At 40.8% G+C, this 26,146-nt stretch overlaps 1 protein-coding gene across 5 annotated transcripts; it reads right to left on the reverse strand.

The window, feature by feature from the left end:
• On the reverse strand, positions 1 to 24,177 carry RHBDD1 (rhomboid domain containing 1). Of its 5 annotated transcripts, none has more exons than XM_081192735.1 (8): positions 24,080 to 24,167; positions 22,021 to 22,088; positions 17,160 to 17,630; positions 16,423 to 16,555; positions 12,620 to 12,708; positions 11,708 to 11,761; positions 9,211 to 9,330; positions 1 to 155 (listed from the first exon to the last, which is right to left on the reverse strand). In XM_081192735.1, exons 3-8 carry the CDS (start codon positions 17,590 to 17,592, stop codon positions 43 to 45), a joined length of 942 nt encoding a protein of 313 aa, XP_081048861.1. In that variant the 5' UTR covers positions 17,593 to 17,630; positions 22,021 to 22,088; positions 24,080 to 24,167; the 3' UTR covers positions 1 to 42. The 5 variants fall into 5 exon arrangements, with proteins under 5 accessions (XP_081048861.1, XP_081048860.1, XP_081048862.1 ...); XM_081192734.1 differs by having other exon boundaries at positions 17,160 to 17,633; XM_081192736.1 differs by lacking the exon at positions 22,021 to 22,088 and having other exon boundaries at positions 17,160 to 17,633; positions 24,080 to 24,161.
• Positions 24,178 to 26,146: the final 1,969 nt, after the last annotated feature.

Here is a 26,146-nt window from a genome sequence, read left to right on the forward strand (position 1 = left end):
AACTGGGAAGAGCCCTTTATATATTTTAGAGACCTGAGAATTTTACCACCTCTCAAATCGATTAAGTCTTTGCCTTCTAAGTTCCTCAACTGATGGCTCTTCTGGTGGAAGCCAGAAGCCGTAGGGTCTCCTCTCATTGCCGTAATGTCTTGGGCCTGTTAAGAAAAGCACATACCAATCACTGTCATCTTCTGAAATCTACAACAGGCATATTTCTGAGGATTTTTAACATATAGTTTTATAATGTTAGGTCAGACCCAAATCTGCAAGTTGCTGCTGCTAATATACTAGGCTTTATAGTATGTGTAACAATTCTGAGTCAAAAGAAAGACTTGTCAATGGAACAATTTACGCTTTCTCATCAATATGACACCCCTTTCAAATTTCTTACATTGGCTCCTCTGTGATGAAATGCATCAACTGCTGTAATAAAAAGGGGCGACCACCACCCCATATGTACACACCTCATATCCCACACTAGTTTTCAGTCGGTGCTCTCTTTTTGTCTCCAGTAGAAGAAATATAGCCATCAAATTTTCCAACCCCAAGAAGAGAAAAGAAGTTCAGTTTAAGCTCTCGCTCTCAAAAGTATTTTCTTCTATTGCTGAAAGGAATTTCCAGTGGAACAAATAGTTTGTGGCCATGCAGTGTTGCCTGAATATTTTAAAAAACTGTCTGTGTTCAATTATCATTTTGGAAAAAAAGAACAAGCAGCAATTGCTAGCAGTTTATGGACGAGCTAAGCTGCAACTCAACTTCATGAGAACAACAGGATACTGGGACTTCCTAAAGCAGGGAAGAGGTGAGCTTCTCTTCCCAACTACACATCTATGATTTTGTGACCATCCAAATAAGTGAAGAAGGATGGCTCAGAGAGTCATGGTCTTTTGATTTTGAAAAACAATTGGGCAGTGAGGTCATTTTAGGTCCAGAGTGATGGTGGACCTAAGATATGTACCTTTGCATCAGCTACTACAAGTTGTGCTGACTACCAACAGTTTATAGGCAGCTTGAAAAAGGACTAGACAAATTTGTGAAAGGTGTAGCTAATAGTAACTGATGGACCTGACAGCTAACTGAAACTTCCACGTTCACAAGCAATGTCTCTCTGAATAGCAGATTCTGGGGACGAAGAGCAGGGAGGGCCATTGTTGCTATGCTTGAGCCTCTGGCAGGCTACTATTAGAAATGGGACGGACCTTTCACTTGATCCAGCAGAAGAGTTATTAGGCATACAGGAGACAGAACTGTGCATGAAGCTGTGGCTCTCTGAGGTTTCTGCCAACCCTGCATAGTCAGCTGAAGAGCAAGGCTGTTTTGTTTAAATGTCTCTGCCTTGGGTGTTTAGCTGTATTATTTTAAAACCATTTGTTGTTGTTTATATTGTATGCTTATAAATCTTCTTGAGAATTATGTGAAAGGAGATGAGCAAAGCAAAACAACAAATCAAGCATTCACACAGATCACTTCCTATGTTTTTCCCTATGTTTTTAGCTGCTCTTATTTTTATCTGTAAACCGTCTTGAGGCCCTGTCTGGGAAGAAGGTGGGTATAAATTAAAAAAAAATTAAAAATTATAATAATGTCAATATTATCTTGTTCATTTAGAGGAAATAAGCAAGAACCATACAATTTACTACAATTAGAATATTTATTTACACAAAATGGAAGAGTGTTTTTAAAAAATGACATTGCAGCCTACAGTGCCAATATGCAGTTCAATATGCAAAACATAGGGCCCTTCCAAGCCCACTTTGCTTGGACCATAACTTTAGTTACTAGCATGAGGATAGCAAGGGACAGCTAAAGGTGGGAAATTTCCTTATATGGATGTTTGAAGCAAGAAACCCAGGAGAACGAAGGAAAGACTGAAATAGTCAGAAATGAGAAATGTTCATAAGCAAATAATTGTAGTTCAGATCTCACAATTGCTTTAGGTGAGCAAGACTTGTGTAGTACAATGGGCAGAAAGGAGGATAGATTAAACACAATAGTTAATTACCTTGAAGAAAAGGGACCACTATGCCTGCTATAGAGGAATGGCTGATAAAAACTCATGGACTTGGCTGAGATGGCAAAGTTAACATGTTTAATTAGAGAAAAATTATTGACATTTATTCAGGACTGGAAACTTCTTACGGACCACTGTAAATGTGACAGCAAATGTGTCAGATATGCTCTGGTTTTTCAGAGTAAAAAGCATCTGTGCCTAAAGTAAATACAAAACAAGGAATCAAATTTAGCATACACTTTAGTATGTATGGGAGGTTTCTACTGCATCCAAACATCAAGGATTAAAATAGTGACTGCTCTAGTGAACAATATTAATTTAGATGCTGATCATGCTTCAGGAGTTCCAGGAGATGGCACCAGAGGCTCACAGGCAACGCATTAGAGGAAAGTAGGGCAAACTCCAGTCAACAAAGCATTCCGCATAGTAAGCAGAATTAGGCTTATTTTGAAACAGATGGGCTCTACAGAAGCTGCAGCACTGAATATTATAGAGTTGTTTATTGTCTGGCTGGTTTGAAACCCAGGGATTATTTGCTAGCAACTAGCACTTTCTGTGTCACATCGGGTTTCATCTAAAACAGAATAAAGTGAAAGCCCACTGGGATATATAGATATACATTTTTTCTACTAATCCACTGTTGAATTCAGAACCGAAACTTGCTATTATGTGGTCTATTCAGCACAGGAGTGCTTTTTTTTCTGGAAAGATTAGCAGCATACCCGACATCCTAACCCTGATGTAGAACAGCTAGCTAACAGATTTTGTCAGAGCTGGGAATTGCACAGAAGTACTACGAAAAAATATTTACCACTGTTGGCACTTGTTTTTGAAACATCATTTTGAACACCCTATACTCAGTAGCATAAAGAGATCACCTTGGAACTCTCGAGGGCATTGTGAGGTGGTCATACTCTAAAAAAGGCTTGTTAAATTTGCAAAGCAACTAACACCCTTCCCAATCATGAGTTGGGATAGAGCATGAAGAACACTTCAGTCTAGAAGTTTTAAAAGATGCAGTTATTGTATGCCACTGACTTGCACAGTATATCACAAAACCCCTGTGTGCTACTTGTAGAAGAGTTAATAAACTTTTGTTCAGACTACAATGTTATCTAAGAAATAGTAACATGAGGTGTGAGTCATCAAAATTCCACAATAAAACTATTAGCATTACGAGAACAGAGGGTAGTTGGAATGCCACAGTGATAATAAAACGGGGGACTTGAATACTTGGGAAATACAAAATGAGTAAGAAAACGTATTTTACTGAACCAAAGTACTCAATCCAACGTGCTCTATAAATGCTCTTGCAGAGATTGGTCCAGTAAAAGAGGCTGTCAAAGGTTATAAAAACACAGAACACATGATAGACCAAAACCCAATTAATTATGAGTGCCTCAACTACAAATTTTGCCAACTATCTTTACTTGGTCTTGACTAGATGCAACTTCAGCTGACTCATTCTTAGTCACAGCTAGACACTCCATAAATGTGATGGATTCAGTTCAATTTATCATGGGCTGGATGGACGAATCCTCATAGAGCAGGATAGTTAACTGGTGGTCATCCAGATGTTGCTGAATTGTGACTCACATTATCCCTGACCATTGGGTAGGCTAGCCAGGCTGATTAGTGCTATAATTCAGCAACATCAGGAGGGCCACAGATCCGCTACCTGTCCTAGAGCAAAGCAAAGCCCAGTTCTACCACCATCCACAATCTGACAGTGAGGCTCTGCTATTATAGGGAAAGGGAGGCCTGTATGCACCTCCACATCCAATTTGGTCAAGCTAATTCAAGGATCTAATGAGCGTGGGGCCATAAGATGCAAAAGAACAATGTTCTCAGGTTATAGAAGGCAATACTCTGACCCTGACAAGGGATTCCTTGGATGGTCCTAAGAACAGGACCAATGGGTTCCAGAGTAGTACAAAAAAATTCTTCAGCATGATCATCATAAATCATAAATCATCATAAATCATCACGATGGGCATTATGTACTGTCATGCTGGCAAAGAATCTCAAATCAGCCGATTATACTAATGCTGCCCTGTACAACAACCCTAGGCTTTCTTACTATAACTTTGGAAACCTATATGGTCAATTTCATCCTTCCTGCAGGGAGCAGCAATAGGAATAGCACAAGTCATTGACCCAGGAAGTATCACTTTCTAGCATTTCTTGGGGACATCAGGAACTACCTAGAGTAGGTGTGAGTAGGAAACATGTGGCCCTCCAGATGGATGACAATGTCCATCATCCTGGACCACTGGTCATGCAGACTGGGCTGATGGGAGTTGGGACACCAACAATATCCATGAGGAACCTGCATAAGAAACTGAAGGTAACAAACCCAAGAAAATCCTGATAGGTAACACAAGATGTTTACGGCCTTTCTTGTAACGTTAAAATCTCTGCTTGAACATATAATCCAAATGTTTATTTTTATGTATCATTTATGTATCCCCAAATAAGATTATTATGTATCATTTGGCTTCAGTGAAACATTTAGGGTTGCCATATCTTGAAGAGCAATTATGGATCTCTATGACAACTCTCATTTTACATACCCATGAAAAAGAGGCCATGTCCTGGGAAAAGAGGACATATAGCAACTCTACAATACCAAGAATGTTGGTTTATAACTTCAGGCAAGGAACAAGCACTAGAAGCAAACAAAGGTTTCTTTTCACAAAAATCTTGTTTGATAACAAACAAACAAAAAAGCCAACATATAAAAATGTGGAAAAAATGTGACCTGTAAATAGACTGCTTTCTGTCTAGGATGTTTTCTTCCTGGTTGCCAACAACTTATTTCTTAAAATAAAATAAAAAGTGTTTATTATGGAAATATCAAACCAAACACATTTCACAAAGTCCAAAAGAAAATAACCTTGAAGGTCATTTTGAGGATTAATTACTACGTGCATACAAAACTATGAAGAGTTTTACAACTTGCTCAGAATCTCTCACTGCAATGGGTAAAGTTATTAGGACAAGAGTTCTTTCTAAACACGTGTCTGTAACATGTAGATTTCACAATGAATTTCATAATCAAATAATTTCATAACTGGTTGGAAATTCCCCCCTAATTTATCAAGGGGACAAATGAAAAGTTTTAGTAACATTTGAACAACTGGCACCAAACGACAACCTCGGTTTTGGCTTTAATTCATCTCAGATGAGAGACTGTTTATTCCCTAACAACACTGTTTGGTCTTGCTAATTATGTTGTAATGCCAGGGCATTCTTTCTTGTGTGTCCAAAGTTCACAAAGAGCTTCTGGGTACTGTATAAAGAATACATAATGCATTACCCAGCAGTTTTTTTCCCCTATTGGCAGTACAGCTGGGCTTGTCTTTCCAAACAAAAAACAGCAACGTATACGACAGCACTCTATAAAAGACACACTGATATTACATTCAAGTTGCGGGTGGGAGGGAAATGCTTCACCACAAAAAACAACAACGGGCATTTAAAATGCGTACAAAGCAGAAATGGGCTGAGTAAATAAATGGGAAGATCTTGGCAATGATTATTGCTCCCTTGCACCTTTTTGCTTAGTCTTCAGCATCACTGCCATTTTTGTTCCAAAGGATGACAAATAAAAGAATTGGTATAAGTGATATGGTCCCCTATAGCTATCCTATTTCATTAGGAAAGAAAGAAAGAAAGAAAGAAAGAAAGAAAGAAAGAAAGAAAGAAAGAAAGAATATGCTTTTAAGTCCTATTCAAACCCCTTCATCAGGAACTGGGAACAAGAGCAAAACATGTCAGAGATGTCACCTGGCTACTTAGCCACCTTCCACATGAACATACAATTCAGAGATGCTGCTTCTACAAACTTCAAGAGAGGTTTCCAATGGCATGGTGTGCTACTGTACATGAACAGCCTGCTGCAATAAAGCAACAACCACAGAGAACATTTTTTTCATAGTATCCACTGGTTCCCAGGGCCTATTTGGACACTCTCCAAAGGTCAGATTTCCCTCTGAAAACATGGGGTGGGGAGCATAAAGGTGGCAAAGTACACACTGTGTGGGTGGAAGGAACACTAAAAAGACCTTCAGAGATTGATTAAGTGGATCCAAAGTCCTCAGAAAACACTGCAATTTCTAAGTGAGGCACCTCCAGGTCTCCAGTGCAATTAGAGTGGCTCAGTAAGAGATCTAAGTTGTGATCATCAAACACAGCTATATATGTATATGCACACGGGTGACTTTCACAGGTGGACTCCCTGAAGTCACACTACAGAACTACTCATGTCATTTCAACCTTGGGTTGCGAACGTGATCCGTGCAGGAGGCACGTTTGCAACCCTCAGCATTCGCAACCTGCAGCGCCGCATCTGAGCACACACACAGGTTGCGATTCGGTGCTTCTGCGCATGCGCAGAAACCCAGAAGTAACCCATTCCTGTACTTCCGGGTTCGGAGCGGTGCGCAACCCGAAAACGCATAACCTGAAGTGTCTGTAACCCAAGGTACCAATGTATTTCAGCAGTAGTAGTCATACTACTGGTGGCTAATTTTGATTTCCCCAGATCAGAACCCTAAGAAAAGCTGAAAAAGTGGCTTGACTTGAAACTAAATTACTTAATTTCAGCAGGAAAGCAAAAACAAATCAAACATATTACAACATCTAGGAGTGCTAAAACTGCCTCTCTTCCAATGACATCAAATATCTTCCTGCCCCGATCTTCAGACACAAACTTGCATTATCCCAAAGACATTACTTCCCTTCTGAAGAAGCAGGCTTCTAAGCAGAGAAAAACTCTTCTGTGCATGATTTTATTTACATCACTGAATGGTCCAACAGAGCAGGGCTACTTCTAGGTAAGTCTCTCTTGGCTAGTGTTTCTATACTGGATAAAGAATCCCAACCAAGATAGACCTCTTTCCATTAACATTCTGCTTACTTAGATATTTTATATTACATGGTCAAAACAGTTAAGTAATGTTTTGCTGTACTTCATTGATTTTACAAGATGAGCCAAGCCCATAATTAACAGGTTTATTTGTTTTAGATTTTAAGCATATCTTAATAACAGTGTGTCAGTGAGCTAACTATGGTTGTGGGCAAGATATCTTAACAAAAACAAAGTCCAGCTGTGTCAAAACAAGATCAAGTATTATATGACCATGTTGTTGGTACCCTCCCTGTTTCTATGCAATACCTTGTATAGAGACATGTATTTTTTTTAAGTTCCTGTGTGGCACAAACATCCATTTCAAAGCCCTGCTAGAGGAAACCAAAGGAATATGAATATGATTTTTTTTTATCTGTGCACAATATATTTTAAGATTTGTGTGCCCACATTTCTGTGATGTTCATCTGTTTCCAATTATTTGTTTGTATTGACTGTATCAGAGACACACCATCACTGACATCTTTTATCTCGTTAGCAACTTCAATGTGTATTATTAGTAACGGAATTTACTGACTTTTTTGTAGTAATTTTCATGTGGGAAGTAAACTAACACAGCTGTGGCTTTGTAAACAGAAACCAATCATAAACCACTGTATTTCCTGGAAACACAAACTAATGAGCATCCAGAGCTATTTAAAACCATTATTGAACACTATATAAGAGGCAGAGCACTTGGCACTTCCTGCATCCTGGGCCAAGAATTGGAGGATGTATGAAAGTTTTAAATACTTGCATTCTAATAGGGAGAAAGCTGAGATATTACAATCAGCTATTGAAATTACAAAGTTTTGAGTTACACAAAGCAGAACTGGAAGATCTATAAATAAGTGTGAATGTGAAGACAAGTAGCCATTTAAGATGGACAGTCATCAAATAGCCAGAGACAGGGTCTTTTGTCCAGTGGTACCCAGACTGTGGAACTTCCACCACAGGCATATTTGCCTAGCACCAACATTATAATATTTTCAATGCCAAACAAACACTGTCTTATCCTCCTGATTCTCTGATGGCAAATAATACAGATACGATTATTATTTCAGCTGCTCTTCTGTATATTTGAAGCTGGTTTAAAAAAATGATTTGTAGGGTGCCTTGAAGACCAAACTTGAAAGAAAGGTGGGTTAATTTAAAAAGAGAAAAAAGAGAGAGAAAGGGTCACTTTAAACTGCTTTGTGGAAAATCCATTCAACATGGAATGAGTGGTAGGAGGAAGGCTAATCCTCAAAAGCTACAATTGCTATTCCAGTAATTGTTCTTGCTTTTACCAAGGTTATAAATTTTAAATTCCAGACATGTCTTTAGAAGATGATGCAAGTTATAGTTTCAGACAGTCCGAAGTTAGCCACACTCCAGTGATATGATACAATCACCGGGGTAGGAAAAAACAAGATTCCATCCCCCTGCCTGAAGGGACAATTTACCCCACAGATGAACTCACATTATTCCAATCACTATGAGCTGCACATAAACAGCAAGAGTAACAGCACACCACACCATGGTGTCATAGAGCTGTCTGCTCTGTAGACATGATTATGCAAATATGCTCTCCCACACACTATAGAGAAGCAGAAACCCTTCAGCCTCACCAGCCAATACCACCCCTAGCATTTCACAAACAGATGTTAAGTGTGAAGCAAAACACACCAAGAGTCTAACCCGATTGAATTTTTTAAAAGCTTTAATTAGAATAATTATTAAAATAGAAAACGGTCAGACTTTAAAGAGACTCAACGCACAACATACAATAATAGAAAAAGCCAGCGGCTAACTAAACAAATATTATGTAAATATTAAATACAGGCTGTGCAGAAACATCCAGCCTTATTCAGTAAAAAAGTCTCAATCATCCCCAAACCTAAAGCGAGAGAGACTGGTTTATAACCTCCACACACAAAACCTCAAACTCAGAAATTATTTTAGGAATTCGTCATTAGTTTTTGACCAATTTATTCTGCTGTTTACTCTTCAAATAAAATCATTTACAAAACAGCAGCGGCATTTGCAGCCTCCCTGCCTTCTAGGTCCTAATAGTAAATTTAAATTAATGGCCCCATATGCTTTCAGACATGTTGTTCCAGTGCATCTTTAAGATAGGAGTGCCAAAACCACCTAAGTGTTTTAAGACTAGTCTGCACGCCAATACTGCACCTGCTACTGAAAAAATGAACCATGAACAAAGTTAAACTTCGAGAACAACAGGGGAAAAAAGAAAATACAAATTTATGAAGCTCTGCATAGGTTCTCAGTAGAAAGTGAGATTCCTTACCTCTATCATTCAGACTATTTCTGAGGGCCCTTTCAACCTGTTCTTCTTCATTCAGTCCACCAGTATACATGCTGTAATCTCTTGTTGAGTGCGATGGGTAACCTGAGTATCTAAAATTCTCTACACAGATCACACACAGAGAAAGAAAGTGTGATACCAGGAGTGACTACTATATCAAATTACAGTATTGAATTTGTTCTACATTTTCCCTCAACCCTCCGGAGCAGATTTGTAGAGGGTATGGGGGTGTGGGGAGAAAGAGAGGAAGGGCAAGTTCCATTCCTCAAGTGGAAGTATTTGTGCTAGTGGTAGAACCTCACTGGATACTGACCATTATATCTGTAACTTGCTTTTTAAGAACTAAGAGGTAGGTAATAGTGCAAGGAAAAATGCTGTGCATACTGTAGTAATCACAAAAAATAAAAAGAGTCTATTAAAGCCTGTTGCAATTCAGCTAGGCCCTAAAAGGATGCAAACCCAACTTTTTTGCACATGTCCCTATTTGCACTGATAATCACACATGTAAGTGGATTCTGTATGTTTGATTCCTAAGCCCAATCCAGCAACTGAGTCTACACTCTGTGTGGTCTAGTAAAATTGTCTAGTACTCCAGTGATAGCTTGCAAGGGTGAGCCAAGAGCTGAATTCACCCATTGGATGATCTCACTTCCTCATAAAATAGTTGATCAACACACTTCCAATTTCTTTTATTAGGCTGCTGTGTGTGCTCAGCATGATCAGGGTGTACATGAATAATAGTACTTTGTTTGCTCTTTTTATTCATGAACAAGGATAATCATCTTCTGGTAAACAGAGCAGCAATTAAAAGACCAGCATAAACCAAAATGCTCTCCTTTCCACTTATCACTGAGAGAAAGCTCACCAGCCCTAACACATCTGGTAATACAGGACACCCCGGCCAGGTAGACCTCTCAAATACCGCATTTTTCCGTGTATAAGATTTTTATTATTATTAAATGTATTAAATGTTTAAAATTGGGGGTCGTCTTATACATGGATAGTGCAGAGGGGGGATGGGCGATTGGCGGCAACCGCAAGCAGGAGACGGTCAGTGGCGATTGGGCAGGTGATTGGTGGCCGCGGCAAGGCCTGCTAACGATTGGCTGCTGCTGTGGCAATTGGGCGAGTGTTTGGTGGCTGCAGCAAGGCCTGCTGGTGATTGGCTGCAGCAGTGGCAATTGGGCGGACGTTTGGTGGTATACCACTGAATGAAACTGCCAGTGATCTGCCCCTCATACTGGCAGAGGGTGAAACAATCTGCATGGGCGAAGTGCTGATACAGCTTGTTCCTCCCTCTACTTCTTTAAACTGAGTGGCTGAGGAGTGCACCTCTGCCCTCGCCTCAGCCAAGCAGTTTTACTGAGCCTCCAACCCACTACTGATTGCACAAGCCTCTGTTGAAATGCTCCTGCTTGCACTCAAGTAGGATTGGGATCGGGGCTGCTCAGCTGGCAAGGTGCAGGCTCCATCACACTTTTCCACTGAGGGTGCGCAGCTGTGCTCCCCTCAAGGGAAAAGTGTAAAAGAGCCCCCACCTTGGAATCAGACCCCCTGCACCATGTGAAGGCAGTCAAGCGGAACATGGGATCTGTTTGGGGAAGGTGGAGACAGCCCAGCAGCTGCATCTGAGAGTCCCTGCACTGCCTTTGATGCAGCTGCCTGTCTCCACCTTGCCAGGCGGTGCTCCTTTAGACTTCTCTGTTGAGGGGAACACAGCCGCACACCCCTCAATGGAAAAGCATGACGGAGTCTGCAGCCCCGATGCTGCTCCTGCAAGAAGGAGTGGGGTAGGGGATCTCTCAGCTGGGAAGCGGGGGCTTCATGTTCCCCAGCTGAGCAGCCCCCATCTCGCTTCTGCTTACCGGGACATCAGGGCTCGCTCAGTTGGGGGCAGGAGGCTTTCCTGCCTACAGCTGAGCAGCAGGCTGGGGCCAGCTGCATTGTCCCCAGCCCGCCAGATGCTGAGCTGAAAGCTCCTCAGGTCCCGCCATGAGAGCTAAGGCAGTTTCTCCCAGTGCCTCACCAGCTGGGGCTAATGCAGCTTGTTTCAACATTGCGGTTTATCGCCAAACTGCGATGTTTTGCTGACAATATATCGCGATGTTGAAAACCTAAGCCCATCCCTAATCAGAGCATGTGTGGGCACACACACTCACAACGAAATCAGCGCCTCAACTCCAAAACCACCACAGCTACACACTTTATAAATCTGGTTAATGGAAGGAGAATGAATGCATGTCAGCTACATTGGTGAGCAATCCTTACCTTGTGGCTAAACCCAGTATAGTAGATCAAACACCATACTTCCCTTGACTCAGAGGGCAATGGTATTCAAACATTTACATTCCTGACACTGAGAAAAAGGCAGAGGCACCACAAAGCAGATTGAAGCACTACAGAAACAGAAGAGTGCTCCAATCTCCTATGATATTTCCTGAGCACTTTCAGATAAGCGAGTACAACCTAAGTTACTTACCTGAATTGTATCTGTTTCTTTGTTCTGAAAAGTCAGTTTGAGAGCGAAAGCCACCTAGCAAGAATGTATTTAATATTCATAAGCATTTATCATATTGCCCTTTTACAACTTTGAATTTGACAGATTCATCTATCTAGAAGTATAACTGTTACAATTCTATCCTGTTAACATGTCTATTGAGTTTTGACAATTTTCTTCTAACAAGCTGAACAGCAATACTGAAGATGAGGTGAGAGGGGAGGATACTGAAACTGTAGGGAAAATGTCCCTCAACTGCTGTTTGCAAAGCTAGCATATCTATTATACGATCATGGAACATTGTACTCTGTTTAAGTGGCAGCCACCACTAAAATACAACAAAATACATAGGACCCCGTCCTGCAAATGTGCCTTTAAATTGAAACATGTAAAAGTATGCAGCTCATGAAGGATGGCACTTGTTAATTCAAGTTTGCTTACAAAAGCAGAGCTGATTCACATGCCATTTGTGTTCAGGGTATATTCCTCCCTGCTTATGTGCAGGAGGACATTCCTTGCAAAGAGGATCCCTTAAAGTGAATTCATGCTGGTTTCTAAAACACACATCACTCCCCTCTCTATGATAGATACAGGCACCTTGTCAAGGCTCTGCTATTGTGTGTCCACATGAATAACCCACACAAGAACAGTTCAAATGCTCCACTTTAAATGAGAACTGATGTTCCTAATCTCCTAGAGGATAAATTATAATGTGTTAAGGATTTGTCAAACCATTCAATGTGAACGTAACTGCAGATGCAAAGCCACACTTAATGGACAGAAACACCACATAAGGATGGCTTGAAACTTATGAAGTAAAAGCTAAGTATTCATGTTCAATTCAATTCAATGAACTGTGAATTATTGGTAAGACTCAGGGTCATCATTCCATACCTGAGCATGCTTTCATGAGCATCTTCAGAGGTCCCATGGTGTACATTAGCCCAACAAGAATACCTGCCAGATGCCCTGCAAAAGAGGTCCTAAAAAGAAAGCAATCCTTTGTGAGAGGTTGTATTGCTCCTGATTAGATACATTCTGTACCCTCATTATCCCAAATCAGACCAATTAGTCAGTTAGCAGCCTATGCTCCACTTGGTGCATTTTAAATTGTGAAGACTTTAATATAACCAAAGGAACAACATGTATTTCACTGTCCAATTTTTGGGGGGAAATAATGAGCGAAAAGAACACTGTCGTCTTTATGGATTATTTATGATCCAATAGGGCTCCTCTGATGTACTAACTTGTACAGCCATATTCAGAGACTTTATTAATTCTGCAAATTCCAATACAGGAAAAGTTAGGGTTTACCTATTAGTTAAGAACTATTGCTCACTTACTGACAGGTGCATCAAAATGGTTAAGAATTTTCACAACACAGAAAAAACTGAAACATGGCACAAATCTGGTCTGAGACTTTTTTTGCACAGACAGATACTAACTAGTCAAAAAAAAAAATTTAGTTGGAAAAGATTAAAAATCAAACAACATTAGCATGAAAAAGCATCACTGAAAAAATATTGGGTGTTTGCAAGCTAATTGTTCTTTTAAGTTAACTTCAAATAACAAGTTACTTTAGATGATAGATAGATAATGATAGATAATAGATAGAGAAATGACAGCATTCCAGGGGCAAGGATCATGTAGTTTCCAAGACATCTAATATTCAAACTAATTACTCAGGTTCCCTAGGAAATTAGAGATACTAGGGTCCTTAGTGTCGGGGGCACTTTTTTCATTCCAGATGGCCATGAGGAAGGAAGGGTAGCCTCATAGAAAAACTACAAGTAAGCTTGCGGGGGGGGGGGAGCAGTGGCAAGGAGTAATGGCACTGGGGCAAGCTTGGCTCATAAAAAGCTGGGGAGAGGAATTACTGAGTTCATCATTACAAGCCTCCAAGTCATTTGAAAATCCCCTTTCAGTATCCAACTGTAGCTAGAGTACTAGGCATACACCAAACCAGAACTTGTTAGAATTTTAACCATGTCTCTCTTCCACATCCATTCACAAATGGCCAAAATGCACCATAAGCATCCTTCCAAAACACTCCAATCGCCTTTTATTGGGCTGAAAGCAGAAACTGTAGCAGCTCTGGACCTATGTAGCTCTGCTTCTTCACATTTCTTTTATCTGCTTGTTGAGGGGTAGAAGATGGGTGTGAACATTCTCAAGTCACATCTCTTTTGTTTTGTGAAAGTTTGATCTGGAAAAGTTCAAAGAGTTTTGTCTTGATGGAGACTTATATCTGAGACTACTTCATTAATTTACCTCCTTTCTACTGAGAGGCCAGATTAAATAAAGTGTGCTTAAAAACAGAGTGATAAAAGAATGGATGAACTGATTCCTAGTGAGAAAATCCACAAAACTTCAAGCCAAGAGGGGGAGAAAGCATAGCCTATCATGGAAATAAACCCATGGTAGATACATCCAACTGCACAATTTATGTTCTTTATTGCTAAATTAAAACTATACAAAGTAGGCTGTGTAGTAAAGGATAATAGAGTTGAGACAGTATTTGAATGCAAATGAGCCTGGATTAAACAAAAACCAACTGATTTAAAGCTGTTCTGTACAGAAAACTTCTATTGTTCCTTAGTGTTAGCTAGCATTCCCATTTCTGGTTATTTTGCAATTAAGTTGAAGTGCTGAATAAGGATTTACCAGCCCCAATTTGACTAAAAGTGGTGGTTCTCCAGTTAGCATCATTCAGAACCTTTTCTTCACATATGACAGAAAGCAGGGGAAGGAAGGAACCCTATGTGGCACCAAGAAAATACCCATTTCATGCACAGTATTGTATATCTCTAAAAATTAATTAAAACATTCCAGTCCTTCAACAAACAACAGAAGAAACTGTTTCCAAAACACCTCTTGCTAAAAAGCATTGCTACACTATAGAAAAATGATACCAACTGCATTCCTTACTTTATGCAAGTGGTAACTGCTGTTACCACTTGATATTCTGAATACATGAGACTGTTATCAGCAGTTGTCATGGAATCAGCCATCACGGATTATTGCATCTTATCCTATCAGGCTATTACCTAACAATGACAGACATTGTTCTTTGTACAGGGCAGGTAACAACAATTTCCAAACAAATTAAGGTGACTCTAATCAGTAAAGCTTGCAGATAAAATTAAAATCCAAGCAAATACCCTAATCCTGGCAATGAAAGCCACCCCTACAAGATCTTATAGCACTTCTTGGAGATTCTCAGGTTCAAAAGCCAAGTCAACTCTTCCAGTGGGGTATGAATCTTCTGATTTCGAGGCAGCCAACAGGAACACCCTTACCAGTTACTGTATATTATACTGGCATAACAAAAAGCAGACAAAGATTAAGCAGGAAAAGAACATGTTAAAATGTTTGCCCAGTAAAACGTTTGCCCCTAAGAGCTTGATTTAGCAGCTCTCAGAATAAAAAATGCTATAAACAAAGAAAGAGATTGCCACTCTTATATTAAACATTTGACCAGTGATTTTGCCTACACTGAAATAGAAGAGGATGATGGTTGGCACATCCCATTCTGAGCACTTGTTGATACAGCAAGCCTCAAGGGGATAATAAAAGTTTATGTGCACTTGCAATTCAACACATTAATAATGGTAGCCATCTTCTAAAGTGGAGAGGAAAATGAATTCTTACTTAAGTAAGTGAATTTGTGAGACGAAAAAAGGGAACTTGTAACTATACAGAAAATCAACTGTATATGATGGGTATGATGCATCAGTTCACACATACTGGCAAGACAGAAGAATGAGTGGGAGGGTAGAGGGAGTTGGGAAAGAAACTGTGTGAAGAGCAGGTGTGATTTGAGAAGGTTGAATCAAAGAGGCCAAAAATGAGTTGGGGGCGGGAGAGTTGACAAAAAAGAACCTGTGTGGGGAAAGGAAACAAACACACCCCTTGAATTGAAGAGGGATAGAAACCTTTCCTACTCTCTTCAGCAACCCATATATTTTCAGCTCGATTTTTAAGTTTAAGATGGATTTCTGCACCCTGGCTGCTTATTTTTCCAAAAAAGACCCAACAACCCAGTTTGGGTTTGTGATTATTTTAAAATTGCTATGTTCTAAGCAGTAAGAAAGGATAGAAAAGAAGTATGAAAAAGAAAGCCTGCTTAAATCAAAAAAATCTGCTTGGATTAAAACAACAACAACAACAACACTTCAATGTTTGGAAGGGATAAGTCACATAAACCAGAAAGTATAGAATATGTGGCAAGAAGGAGGGTGAAACACTGTCAAAACTGATGTTAAGGGTAGGGTGCTCTGAATCAGGAAGCAAGCACTGCAAACTGGCAGAACTACAATGGGCATAAACGAGACATGATTATCAGTGATGTGGTAAATGCAGTTCCTATGATAATCTATGCCTAATCTATGTCACAAAAACTCACTTAAGAATTGTAAATGTCATTAAAAGCTCAATAAAAATTGATTCCTATGCATATTTTATCATAAAAATATGCTGTTTGACTTTATTGTAAACAGCCCTATTTCTTTGAAATGAAATAAATACATTTTCCTCCCCAGAAAGCTTCTCTGTATATGCCATTTGAACATGTTCCCCAGTTTTCATATAAAAACATACAATCCAGAAGGGATGCAGGCTTTACTCTATTCGTAATGACATCCATATACATATATAATTATTTAATGCAAGTTGTAGATAAGTCACAGGATACTTACCCTGGGTTCAGTAAGTGAATTGCTACAAGTTCCAACCAACAAGCATACTTATTGGATATAATAAATCCCATGACGTTGCTTGACCCACCTGGGTGATAGTAGTTGTTAAGAACTTTCAAAGCAAATAATACTCCTAAATCAAAATGAAGCAGAAAAACATATTAAGAGAAATTCTCATGTAATATGAAAAACAAAGAACACAGAAGTTTTGCTGTTATTAAAATGCTTCCATGCTCCATTAAATGTCTTTGTTCACGCTTCAAACAGATGAAAAAGACAAACACGACTCCCCATTTTTCTGTTAGTATTTTCTGCAAAATAATTTATTTTGGTATGGGTTGTAGCGGCATATAGATATGAAAATCTAGCTGCATGTGCATTTTAATGATTTTATTTTGAGTTGTCATTTTAAAAAAGACATACGAGGAAGTACATCAACACAAGAATCTGGTTATGTCCTTCAAGATTATTTAAATTTAGGGCGCAATCCTAAGACTGCATCTGTTGGGATGATTGGGGGAAATGCATCATAAGCATGCCCACAAAACTGAATGAAGCTAACAAAATTAGTTATGTAACTGAAAATAAGTATGTTCATATGTACCTTGTGCTCATCATGCCCTTCAAGAACATGATTTTAACTCCAACTCCTAAATGCAAAGTATGATCCTTCTTTAGAAAAGCTAGCATTTCCAGTAAAAAATATTAATCTTGTGAAAAAGCAGTGGATGTATTACCTGAAAAGCCAACAGCACAACTCTGTTTGTATGAAGGAACATCCAGAAGTTCTGCAAGAGCAAGTTCCAGAAGCATGTACACAACTCCAATTAGCAGAGAAAATATTGTAATGATATATCCAAACCATAAACTTCCAAGCCTCCTCTCCAACTTAATTCCTTTCCAAAGCAGGGAGACCATATTAAAATATAGATGCCAATCATCCACATGGTGAAATGGTGATAGATACAAACGATGCCAATCTCTTCTGTAAAGACACTCGGTGACACTGATGCATGTTTTGTCCAGTCGTTTCACAGGTTGTAAAAAGAGAAAAACGTTTGCTGCCAAAGCGGCAAGTGTCACAGGTGGAATGTTAGAAACTCCAACTTGGAAAATCTGAGAAAGTAGCAGAAATAGTCCAATATTTGAACCTTTCTGTCTTCGGTGCATAATCACTTCTTTTAATCAAAGATACTGCCACTTGAATACTGCTGAAATCCAAATATAGAAATGGAAGAATAGTAATATGTTTGCAATAATTATAATCAATAACAAAACTTGAAACAGTAAGTTCATACTGGTTTTCTTGTATACAACTCACAGCAATGGAGACAGGTTTTTATAAAACCACTAAATGTTTGTGAGGCAGGGGAAGAAATTGGTAGTGGCTAATGTTATCTTAAAAAAAAGTTCAGCTTCTTAAGTATGGCCCATATACAGTAAGAGGAATCAGGGGAATAAGCAGCACAAGAAGAGCACCTGCAGTTCTGTAGGAAAAGTGTATTTTGTCCCAGTAAAATAGAGGTGGGAAAGCCTTTCCAGCCCAAGGACCACATGCCAAAAGCAAAAGTGGGAGAGCAATAAATGTTCATTTGTTCACACATCCCTCTCTATTCTCAATCCATGGAAGCAAGGAGCATTATCAGAATTCAACGAAACATTGCAGGCAAGCAAAAATATTAAGGAGGCTGCAAAATTGGGCTGTGAAAGAGGGGATGTGGCTGGGGTGGGGGTGCAGCCTGCTGAGAGACCCAAGAGCCAGATGGAGCCACCTGTAGGGCAACATTTGGCCCTCAGGTCTGAGGTTCCCTAACAATGCAGCAAAGCAATGAACAGTTCCTCTTAATTGTCTGCAATATTTATAAATTTTATAGAGTTGTAAGTTCTTTCAGTCAAGAAATTATTACATTTCCATATGGCTAAACACAGGTAAGTATGCATTCTGATTGCGAAGTAGTGAGGAGGGGGAGGGGGAGAAAAAGTGCAGCTGAGGTTATTTGGAGTGCAGAAGCAGCAGAAAAAAGTTTACCCCAGGCTACTTGTCTACCCCAAATTTTCCCCTCCCAAAACTGCTTTTCTATACAGTCCCACATCAGGGCTCGGTTTCACACATTTACACATTAGTCCTTGTAATGAATTGAAGCTAGAAACCAAAACAGTTATTCTGGAACACCTCTCTGGTGTTTTTGGAATGCAATGTATTGTCAACATGACATTTCCAGCTACTTAAAACATTCTTCTTTCAACCTCTGCTTTGCTTATTAAAAGGCTAATGAAGTTTTAGACAATGCAGGATTTATTCTGTTTCCTACAATGATTTCCAAAACATGCCAAAGCTTTCAAAATGTACATACTTACAGAATAATCTTCAAGTGGATGTTTGTCTTTAACTTAAAACTGCCACGTGCCTACATTTTTGTCACCTACACAAGATAAATGTCTGCAACTACATATTCTAGGAATTTTATTGTTCTGCATAAGCTAATGAAAGATGCATGTTTAAAACTGAACAACAGTACTCCCATTTTCTTTGGTTGAAAAGTGTGTGTGTGTGTGTTAGGACGCTGAAGAATCACGCACAAAGAAAAATAGCAAAGTAATATAAGAAAGCAAAACAAGATTTTCATGGTGCACTATCTTGAGCTCCTAGAAGAAAAAGGTGGGATATAAATGCAGTAAACAGGAATAAGAATTAATTTAAAAAATGTAAACTAAATAATTAACAAAAAGGTGCTCCATGGAGGGATGCTGGAGAATTCTGGCAAAAACAGAAACTGGAGCGGAAATTGCTGATGCTTGCTTATGCATTCCATGTCTGGAATGGAAAGGAGTCCAGTGGTTGCAATTGGTATTCACTGTTGTTGCTTTCAGGCCATAAATTATATGCAGTTGATTACATTTCCCACATTGTTTTTTCCTTTGTTTGGGCATTGCTTGTGTTTTTTTGTTTTTTAAACGTAAGTTGCTTTTAGCCTTTTAATAATAAATAATATATAACAATAATAAAAGAAAGCAAATCAAGTGTAGAAAAACAACTAATCTGCACAACATAAAAATGAAACCAGATTACACGTGCGACTCCATCTCCATCGTCTGCATGTTTACCTGCAAGTTCCACTACATTCAACCCTAAATCTGCACTAGACCAAGGCCTTAAATCACAATCCTAAACACACTTACATGGAACTAAATGAATTTAGGACTGGTTTTCAGGAGCACAACACTAATCAAAGCTATACTAACAATTTAAGAGTGCTTCATGGCTTATACAATCCACAGCAGAAAAGAATGGGATTACATTTGTAATCTATTCATTGGGTGTGTTCAGATGTACTGCCGCACGGAGCCTCAGGCTCAACCATTTCCCCTCTGGTTTGGCTGCAAGGAGTTCAGAAGCTTTCATTTCTGGTTTGAATTAACCACAGTTTAGCATTACATTCAAACTGTGATTAATCTGAAGTATGTGTTGTTGAAAGAAAACACCTTCATAAATCATAGTTTGAAGCTTCCTTGCAGTTTCAAACAAACCATAGCTAAAACTAACTATAGTTTAGTGTTAGATGCAACCTTTAATTGTGGTTAATCAAAAACTCACTGTGACGACCAAACACAGATGTTGCTTTTAAGGCAATACATTAATATTCAGCCCTCATGTGGTGCAATGGGTCAGTGCACCTGACAGTTAACAAAAAGGTTGTGGTTTGAGTCTATCCAGGGACAGCTGTGGGAAGGATTCTTGCACTGCAAAGGGTTGGACTGGATGATCCTTGGGGTTCCTTCCAACTCTACAATTCTATGATTGTAACAGTGCAATTATATACATATCTACTTATAAGTAAAGCGACGCGGGTGGCGCTGTGGGTTAAACCACAGAGCCTAGGACTTGCCGATCAGAAGGTTGGCGGTTTGAATCCCCGCAATGGGGTGAGCTCCCGTTGCTCGGTCCCTGCTCCTGCCAGCCTAGCAGTTTGAAACCACAATGTGCAAGTAGATAAATAGGTACCACTCCAGCAGGAAAGTAAACGGCGTTTCTGTGCGCTGCTCTGGCTCGCCAGAAGCTGCTTAGTCATGCTGGCCACATGACCCGGAAGCTGTACGCCAGCTCCCTCGGCCAATAAAGTGAGATGAGTGCCGCAACCGCAGATTCGGTCACAACTGGACCTAATGGACAGGGGTCCCTTTACCTTACTTATAAGTAAGTCTCATTGAGTTCAACTAGGTATATCTTCAGGTTAGTGGGTATAAGATTGCATAGAATCAGAGTTGGAGGGGAACCTAAGGGTCAACTAGTCCAACACCCTGCAATGCAGGAATCTCAACTAAAGTACCCACGACAGAAGGCCATCCAACGTTTGCTTCCAAACATCCGAGGAAGGAGAGTTCACCACCTCTTGGTGGGAGTCTCTTCCACAGTCAGTTGCTCGCAAGTATATCATGGGGGACTTCGTCAAAAGCCTTACTGAAATCAAGACGCACTATGTCCACAGCATTTTTGATTCACCAAGCTTGTAATTGCAATATAACTGGATAATGTCATGTTGGGTCAAATTCCAGAAACTTTTTTAAAAGTGCCTCTCCACACTAGTAGTTTGGAAGAGCTACAACATCTGATCCTAAACACACAGAGCTATGGAATGATGAGTATTATGCAGGCATTTGGGATCTGTGCAGTAGCTTGACATTTTTTCCAACTCCATTTCCTTTTATCTTAGACTTTTCATGAATAATGCTGTTTGATAGCTTGTTAAGACTCACTTGCTTTTCAGAACCATGCATGTCATAACTTGCAATGGAAAAGCAATGAGGTAGTTCAAAAGAAATCTTCCAAGGTAAATTATGTAAATAATTTGTAAGCATATTTTTGCTTCCAGGAGCTGAATCACACAGGGTGAAATTCATTTCAGCCGAATACTGAATATTAAATATAAAACAAGGGTCATTTTCTTAAGCAAGTTCTTGCAATTTTCTCGGCACTTGAGGGCTCACTTTTAAATGACAGATCTGCTTGTACCAGGATGCAGTCATTAAGAGACTCGCTTTAATCATCTTTGTGCCTAGGTCCATTAAGATCAAATTTCTATTGGACCATATACAACTGGTGATATCAGTTTTGGTAAACTCCTGTCATAATTTTATCTAGCCACTACTTGTAATGTACTAGGGTGTAAGTCACATAAGCAGAACTTATGACTGGCATTACACATGATGTGTAAAAGGTAGTCAAAGGTCTTATTTGTAACAAATTACATCACATTTACAGCATATATGCTAGTAACTAATTACTGTACCTGAACTTAGTAACTTAGCACAACTGTAACATCACTTCAGAAAATGCTACTGCAACAATAGCTGTGGGTAGTATGTAACTGAAAAGTTATCCAAAAGGGTTCTTGTGTTTTTCTAACTTAAAACAGGCAAATTAATATGGTACAAATCTGGCATATTTTGAAAATGCCTGGCAGATTTGAAGAATATAAACAGGATACAGGTTATCACACTGAAAACAGAGTAAGGTTCTTCACTGGCAACAGAAAGGCACTTTGCAAATTTCACCTGCTATAGGATTGCAGTAGAGCAATAAGCAATTGAAATGCATACCTTTGACATTAGTTTGATCAAGAAATAATGGCAATCTCAACCTGACAGAAGCAGTAAATTCCATGTACCTAGAATGGAGGAAAGAATGAATGGGAGAGAGCAGGAACATTAATACCGAGAATATTAATACCTAGGCCTCCACCATTAACTTGGCTACAAAAGTTAGCATAAACTTGATTACGTATATTGCACTTGGGGTTATTAATGAGTTCTCATCTTTTTGGATGGAGGCAGGGAAATAAATGACAGATCTCTTTACAACGCTAATGAAGAGGTGCAAGGACCAAAGTAGACGTGACACAAGAGATATGTGAATATTAATCCCCTTATCCCCCACCTTTTACAATGAAGAGTCTGCCAGTGGGCTGAGAGGAGTGTGAATTAGGGCTTACCCACTTTTCTTTCCTCTGCACTTTCCAAGCACGGTCCCTGCTTTAAAGCTCCATGTGCTCCTTCTGTTTGCTCTCGCGCTTTCCTCATGAAACCCATTCTTTACCGCTGAATCAGAGCAAGTGGCAATCCATGGAAAACCTGAATTGCTGTTTGTTGCACTTCAGCTGTAGAGTGGGTTTTCACAGTGAAAGCTCTGGGGTGGGGGGGGGGGAAAGAGTGGTTGGACACAGAGCTTTAAAGCGCAGGACACAGAGCGTTAAAGCGCAGGCCTATGTCTGGAACGCTAAGTGTGGATAAGCCCTATGATAGGCTATGATACTGGAAGACTGGTTAACTCATTCCCCCCCAATTTTCTCAATGTGAAGCACCACCCAACGTGGTAAATGTACAAATGCCCATGCAATAAGAGCGGTATGCTATTGAGTGCGACAATGACAACCAAAACAGCATCAACACAGAGCAAATCCAGGCACTTGTGCTACAATAGTACTGGGAATCAAATTTAAGTACTGTAGCGGCAAGTAGAGGAACAGTGAAGGGCCAGTTTGTGCTACTAATTTAACATCCCGTTGTAAGAAACTAATATCGAATATTAGGCCCTCTTTGTTGAAAGCTGTCAGGTTTTTATAGCACAACAATGTTTCTGGCAGGTTGTTTTAAATCTTAGGTATTGTTTGCTTAGCCCCCACCACATACCTTTATTTATTATAATTTATTACTTGAGAAGTGTTATCCACTGGGAGAGTAGCCTGGCACTATAATTCTCTGCCCTTACATTGGAGGCAAAAAACATTTTTATTTACCCAGGCCTTTGATTAATTTGGAAACTAACTGGTTATGCTGGTAGTCTTGTTTGTGCTCACCCTTTAGTGGGGTAGGCAGGATTTATCATTTTCAGACATATGGATAATAATTTTTGGCTGTTGCTGTTTTTACCTCTGGTCTTCATGGGGGGGGGGCGGGTTTGCCTTCACTCTTCTTCTTTTTTAAGTTGCTTTGAGGCATTTGGCACCCAAAGCAGCAAATAAATATAGCCAACAAAGCTGGGCTACTATTGCTCACAAATAACCTTGAGCCTGTTTCAGAAGGGCCACTGGACCTTTCTATTTGGGCAAACTTGTGGACGAAAGGCGTTTGAGGAGAGGGGTGGGTGAGGTGTTTTCGGTTTCAGACGCCTTCCAGGCATGGCCAAACTTGGCCCTCCAGCTGTTTTGGGACTACAATTCCCATCATCCCCGACCACTGGTCCTGTTAGCTAGGGATGATGGGAATTGTAGTCCCAAAACAGCTGGAGGGCCAAGTTTGGCCTTGCCTGCCTTAAGACAGAGAAAGGAGCAGGGCGAGGTAAGCAAGGCAGGTGGACCCAAGTGTACAGAAAAGAACGGAAGCGCCATTCCTCCTACGCCACCATCTCCCGGCCTCACAGCTAAGACACGTTAGAGGACAGCGGGGCAGGACTGACGTGCCCCCCCAGCTCCAAATTACGGACAAGGCTGAGGGGGGCGGCGTCTCCCGACTCCTCAGTCCGACGGCTCCACTTTCCCTTCAGGAGAGGGAGGGACAGGGAGGAAAGCGGCTCCCCACCGCCTCACACGCTCAGGTTAGGCTCCTGAGCGGGACCGTCGCAACAAACAGGCGCTCCCCCTCCTCCCAAAAAAAAACTTACGTTCTGCGAGCGAGCGCGCGGCTGCAGGCGGGAAAGAGCAGCCGCGCCACGTGACTCGCCCGAGGCCCAATCAGAGCCCAGGCAAAGCAGAGGTAGCACTGTGATGATTCATCACTTTGCCCCGCCGCCTCCGCGGCGCCCCCGGAGCGCTTCCGCGTCGCGAACGAGCATGCGCCCATGAGCGTCACGCGGGACTTGCCGCATAGCGCCCCCTCCCCGTCTCCCTCAGCTTGCTGGATTAACTGGAAACGCCGGAAAGGGAGGGGCGGCTGCCTCAGCGCCGTCTGAAACGCGCCTTTGACTCGGAAGCGGCGGCCAGACGCGTGCTTTGAGGGACAAAAAATATGTTTTTTAAGTGTCTCTGATCAGCTGGTGTGGATCGGACAGTAAATCACCGCCGTTTTATTTGTCCTGCCGCCTTTCCTTAGTTGAGGCATGGCTAAACTTGTCCCTCCAGATGTTTTTGGGACTACAATTCCCATCATCCCCGACCACTGGTCCTGTTAGCTAGGGATGATGGGACTTGTAGTCCAAAAAAAACATCTGGAGGGCCAAGTTTGGCCATGCCTGCCTTAGTTAAAGCCATGCCTCCCCAAGGCAGCTTGCAACGAGGAAAGGTTTGCATTGTTTCAAGTCATGAACAATAAACAAATCAAGAAGTACTCCTGCAAATTTAACAATCCCCCACGTAAATTGTGATAAGATCTAAAAAAATAAGGATACAGAAAAATTTATATACCGTATATTGCAGGAAAAACAACAGCTGTTCAGCAGCTTCAGCTTTTGTAGCTGGAGTTAGTCAGGGCTCCACACTGGTAGGAGCAGGTCTAGGATTCACAACCCGGGGAGCATCCGCATCATCACCCCTTCTATGCCCTGTAGGAGATGCTACCCTACTTGGTCCACCATCCTGTTCTCACAGGGGCCAACTAGGTGCCTGCTATGTACTAAAGTTCTCACCCTGGGCCAGCAGGGGGATAGTGTAGATAGTTTTCACTCAGGTCCACATCAGTTATTTTAGGTAGGAAACCCTGGGTTGTTGTTGCTACAATGTTGATAGCCGGCTGCCTATAAAAGCAGGCCGGCTGAGCTGTTTGCTGTTCAGTTCTGTCCAGCTTACAATAAAGAGCTTCTCTGGAGAAATCACTGTGTCGTCTGCTATGTTCACCCACAACTTAACAGTGCCTCTCTGGAATGCACCTGTATGAATTTTAGCCTGGTAGAATTTTAAGTCCTTCTAGGGATGTCTTTTCTCCATATCCTGCCACCTTCCCAGGTGAGGGCAGGAGAGAGGACCTTCTTGATGGCTGTTCCAAGATAGCGGAAATCCCTACCAGGGAGACTTAGGCTGGCCTCTTCTTTGCCCAGCAGGCAAGGACTTTTTTGTTCCAGCAAGCCTTTGGCCACTAACTGGTGGTTATGGCAGGGTCTTATGAGGGCAAGTGTTGTACGTGCATGTGTGTTACTTTCAATGTTTTGGTGCTGTGTTTTTAAATTGGGTTACTTCTTGTTGTTTTGATTATATTGATTGTATGTTTTTAGCTGCATCTGTTTCAATTTATGTTGTGAGCTGCCTCGAGTCCTGCACTGGGAGAAATGCGGTATATAAAATTGTTGTTGTTGTTTAGTCATGTCTGACTCTTCATGACCCAATTAGTTTAAAAATAATATAGGACGTTTGAAAGCAGGAGCTGAGAACATTTAATATCAGATGAAGAAGAAACTTGCTGAAGCACACCTTGTGGTGCCTTGTAGGGGAGGGGGAGAGTATACAAGCCAGAGAAGGGAGCAGTGTTGCTGGCCTCTCTCTTGCTTGCCCTCTCTAGTCCCTGCAAGAAGGAAGGTTTGGGCCCATCATGCTGACTTAACAGAGAATGCTGGCAGCCGCCTCCACCCTCTTTCTGTGGACAGAGGATTGTGGACCGAGGGAGCAAACACTTCATTCAATCAGAGTTGCTTATCTAAGCCCTGTCTGGGCAGCACAACAGTGGGCATTCAGCCCAGCAAACCAAATCCTGCCACGCCACTCAGAAAGAGATGAGGGAGAAGTGGCAGCAAGGACTAAGC

The sequence above is a fragment of the Podarcis bocagei genome (assembly GCF_964188305.1).
Source record: "Podarcis bocagei genome assembly, chromosome: 4".
Taxonomy (NCBI): Eukaryota; Metazoa; Chordata; class Lepidosauria; order Squamata; family Lacertidae; genus Podarcis; species Podarcis bocagei.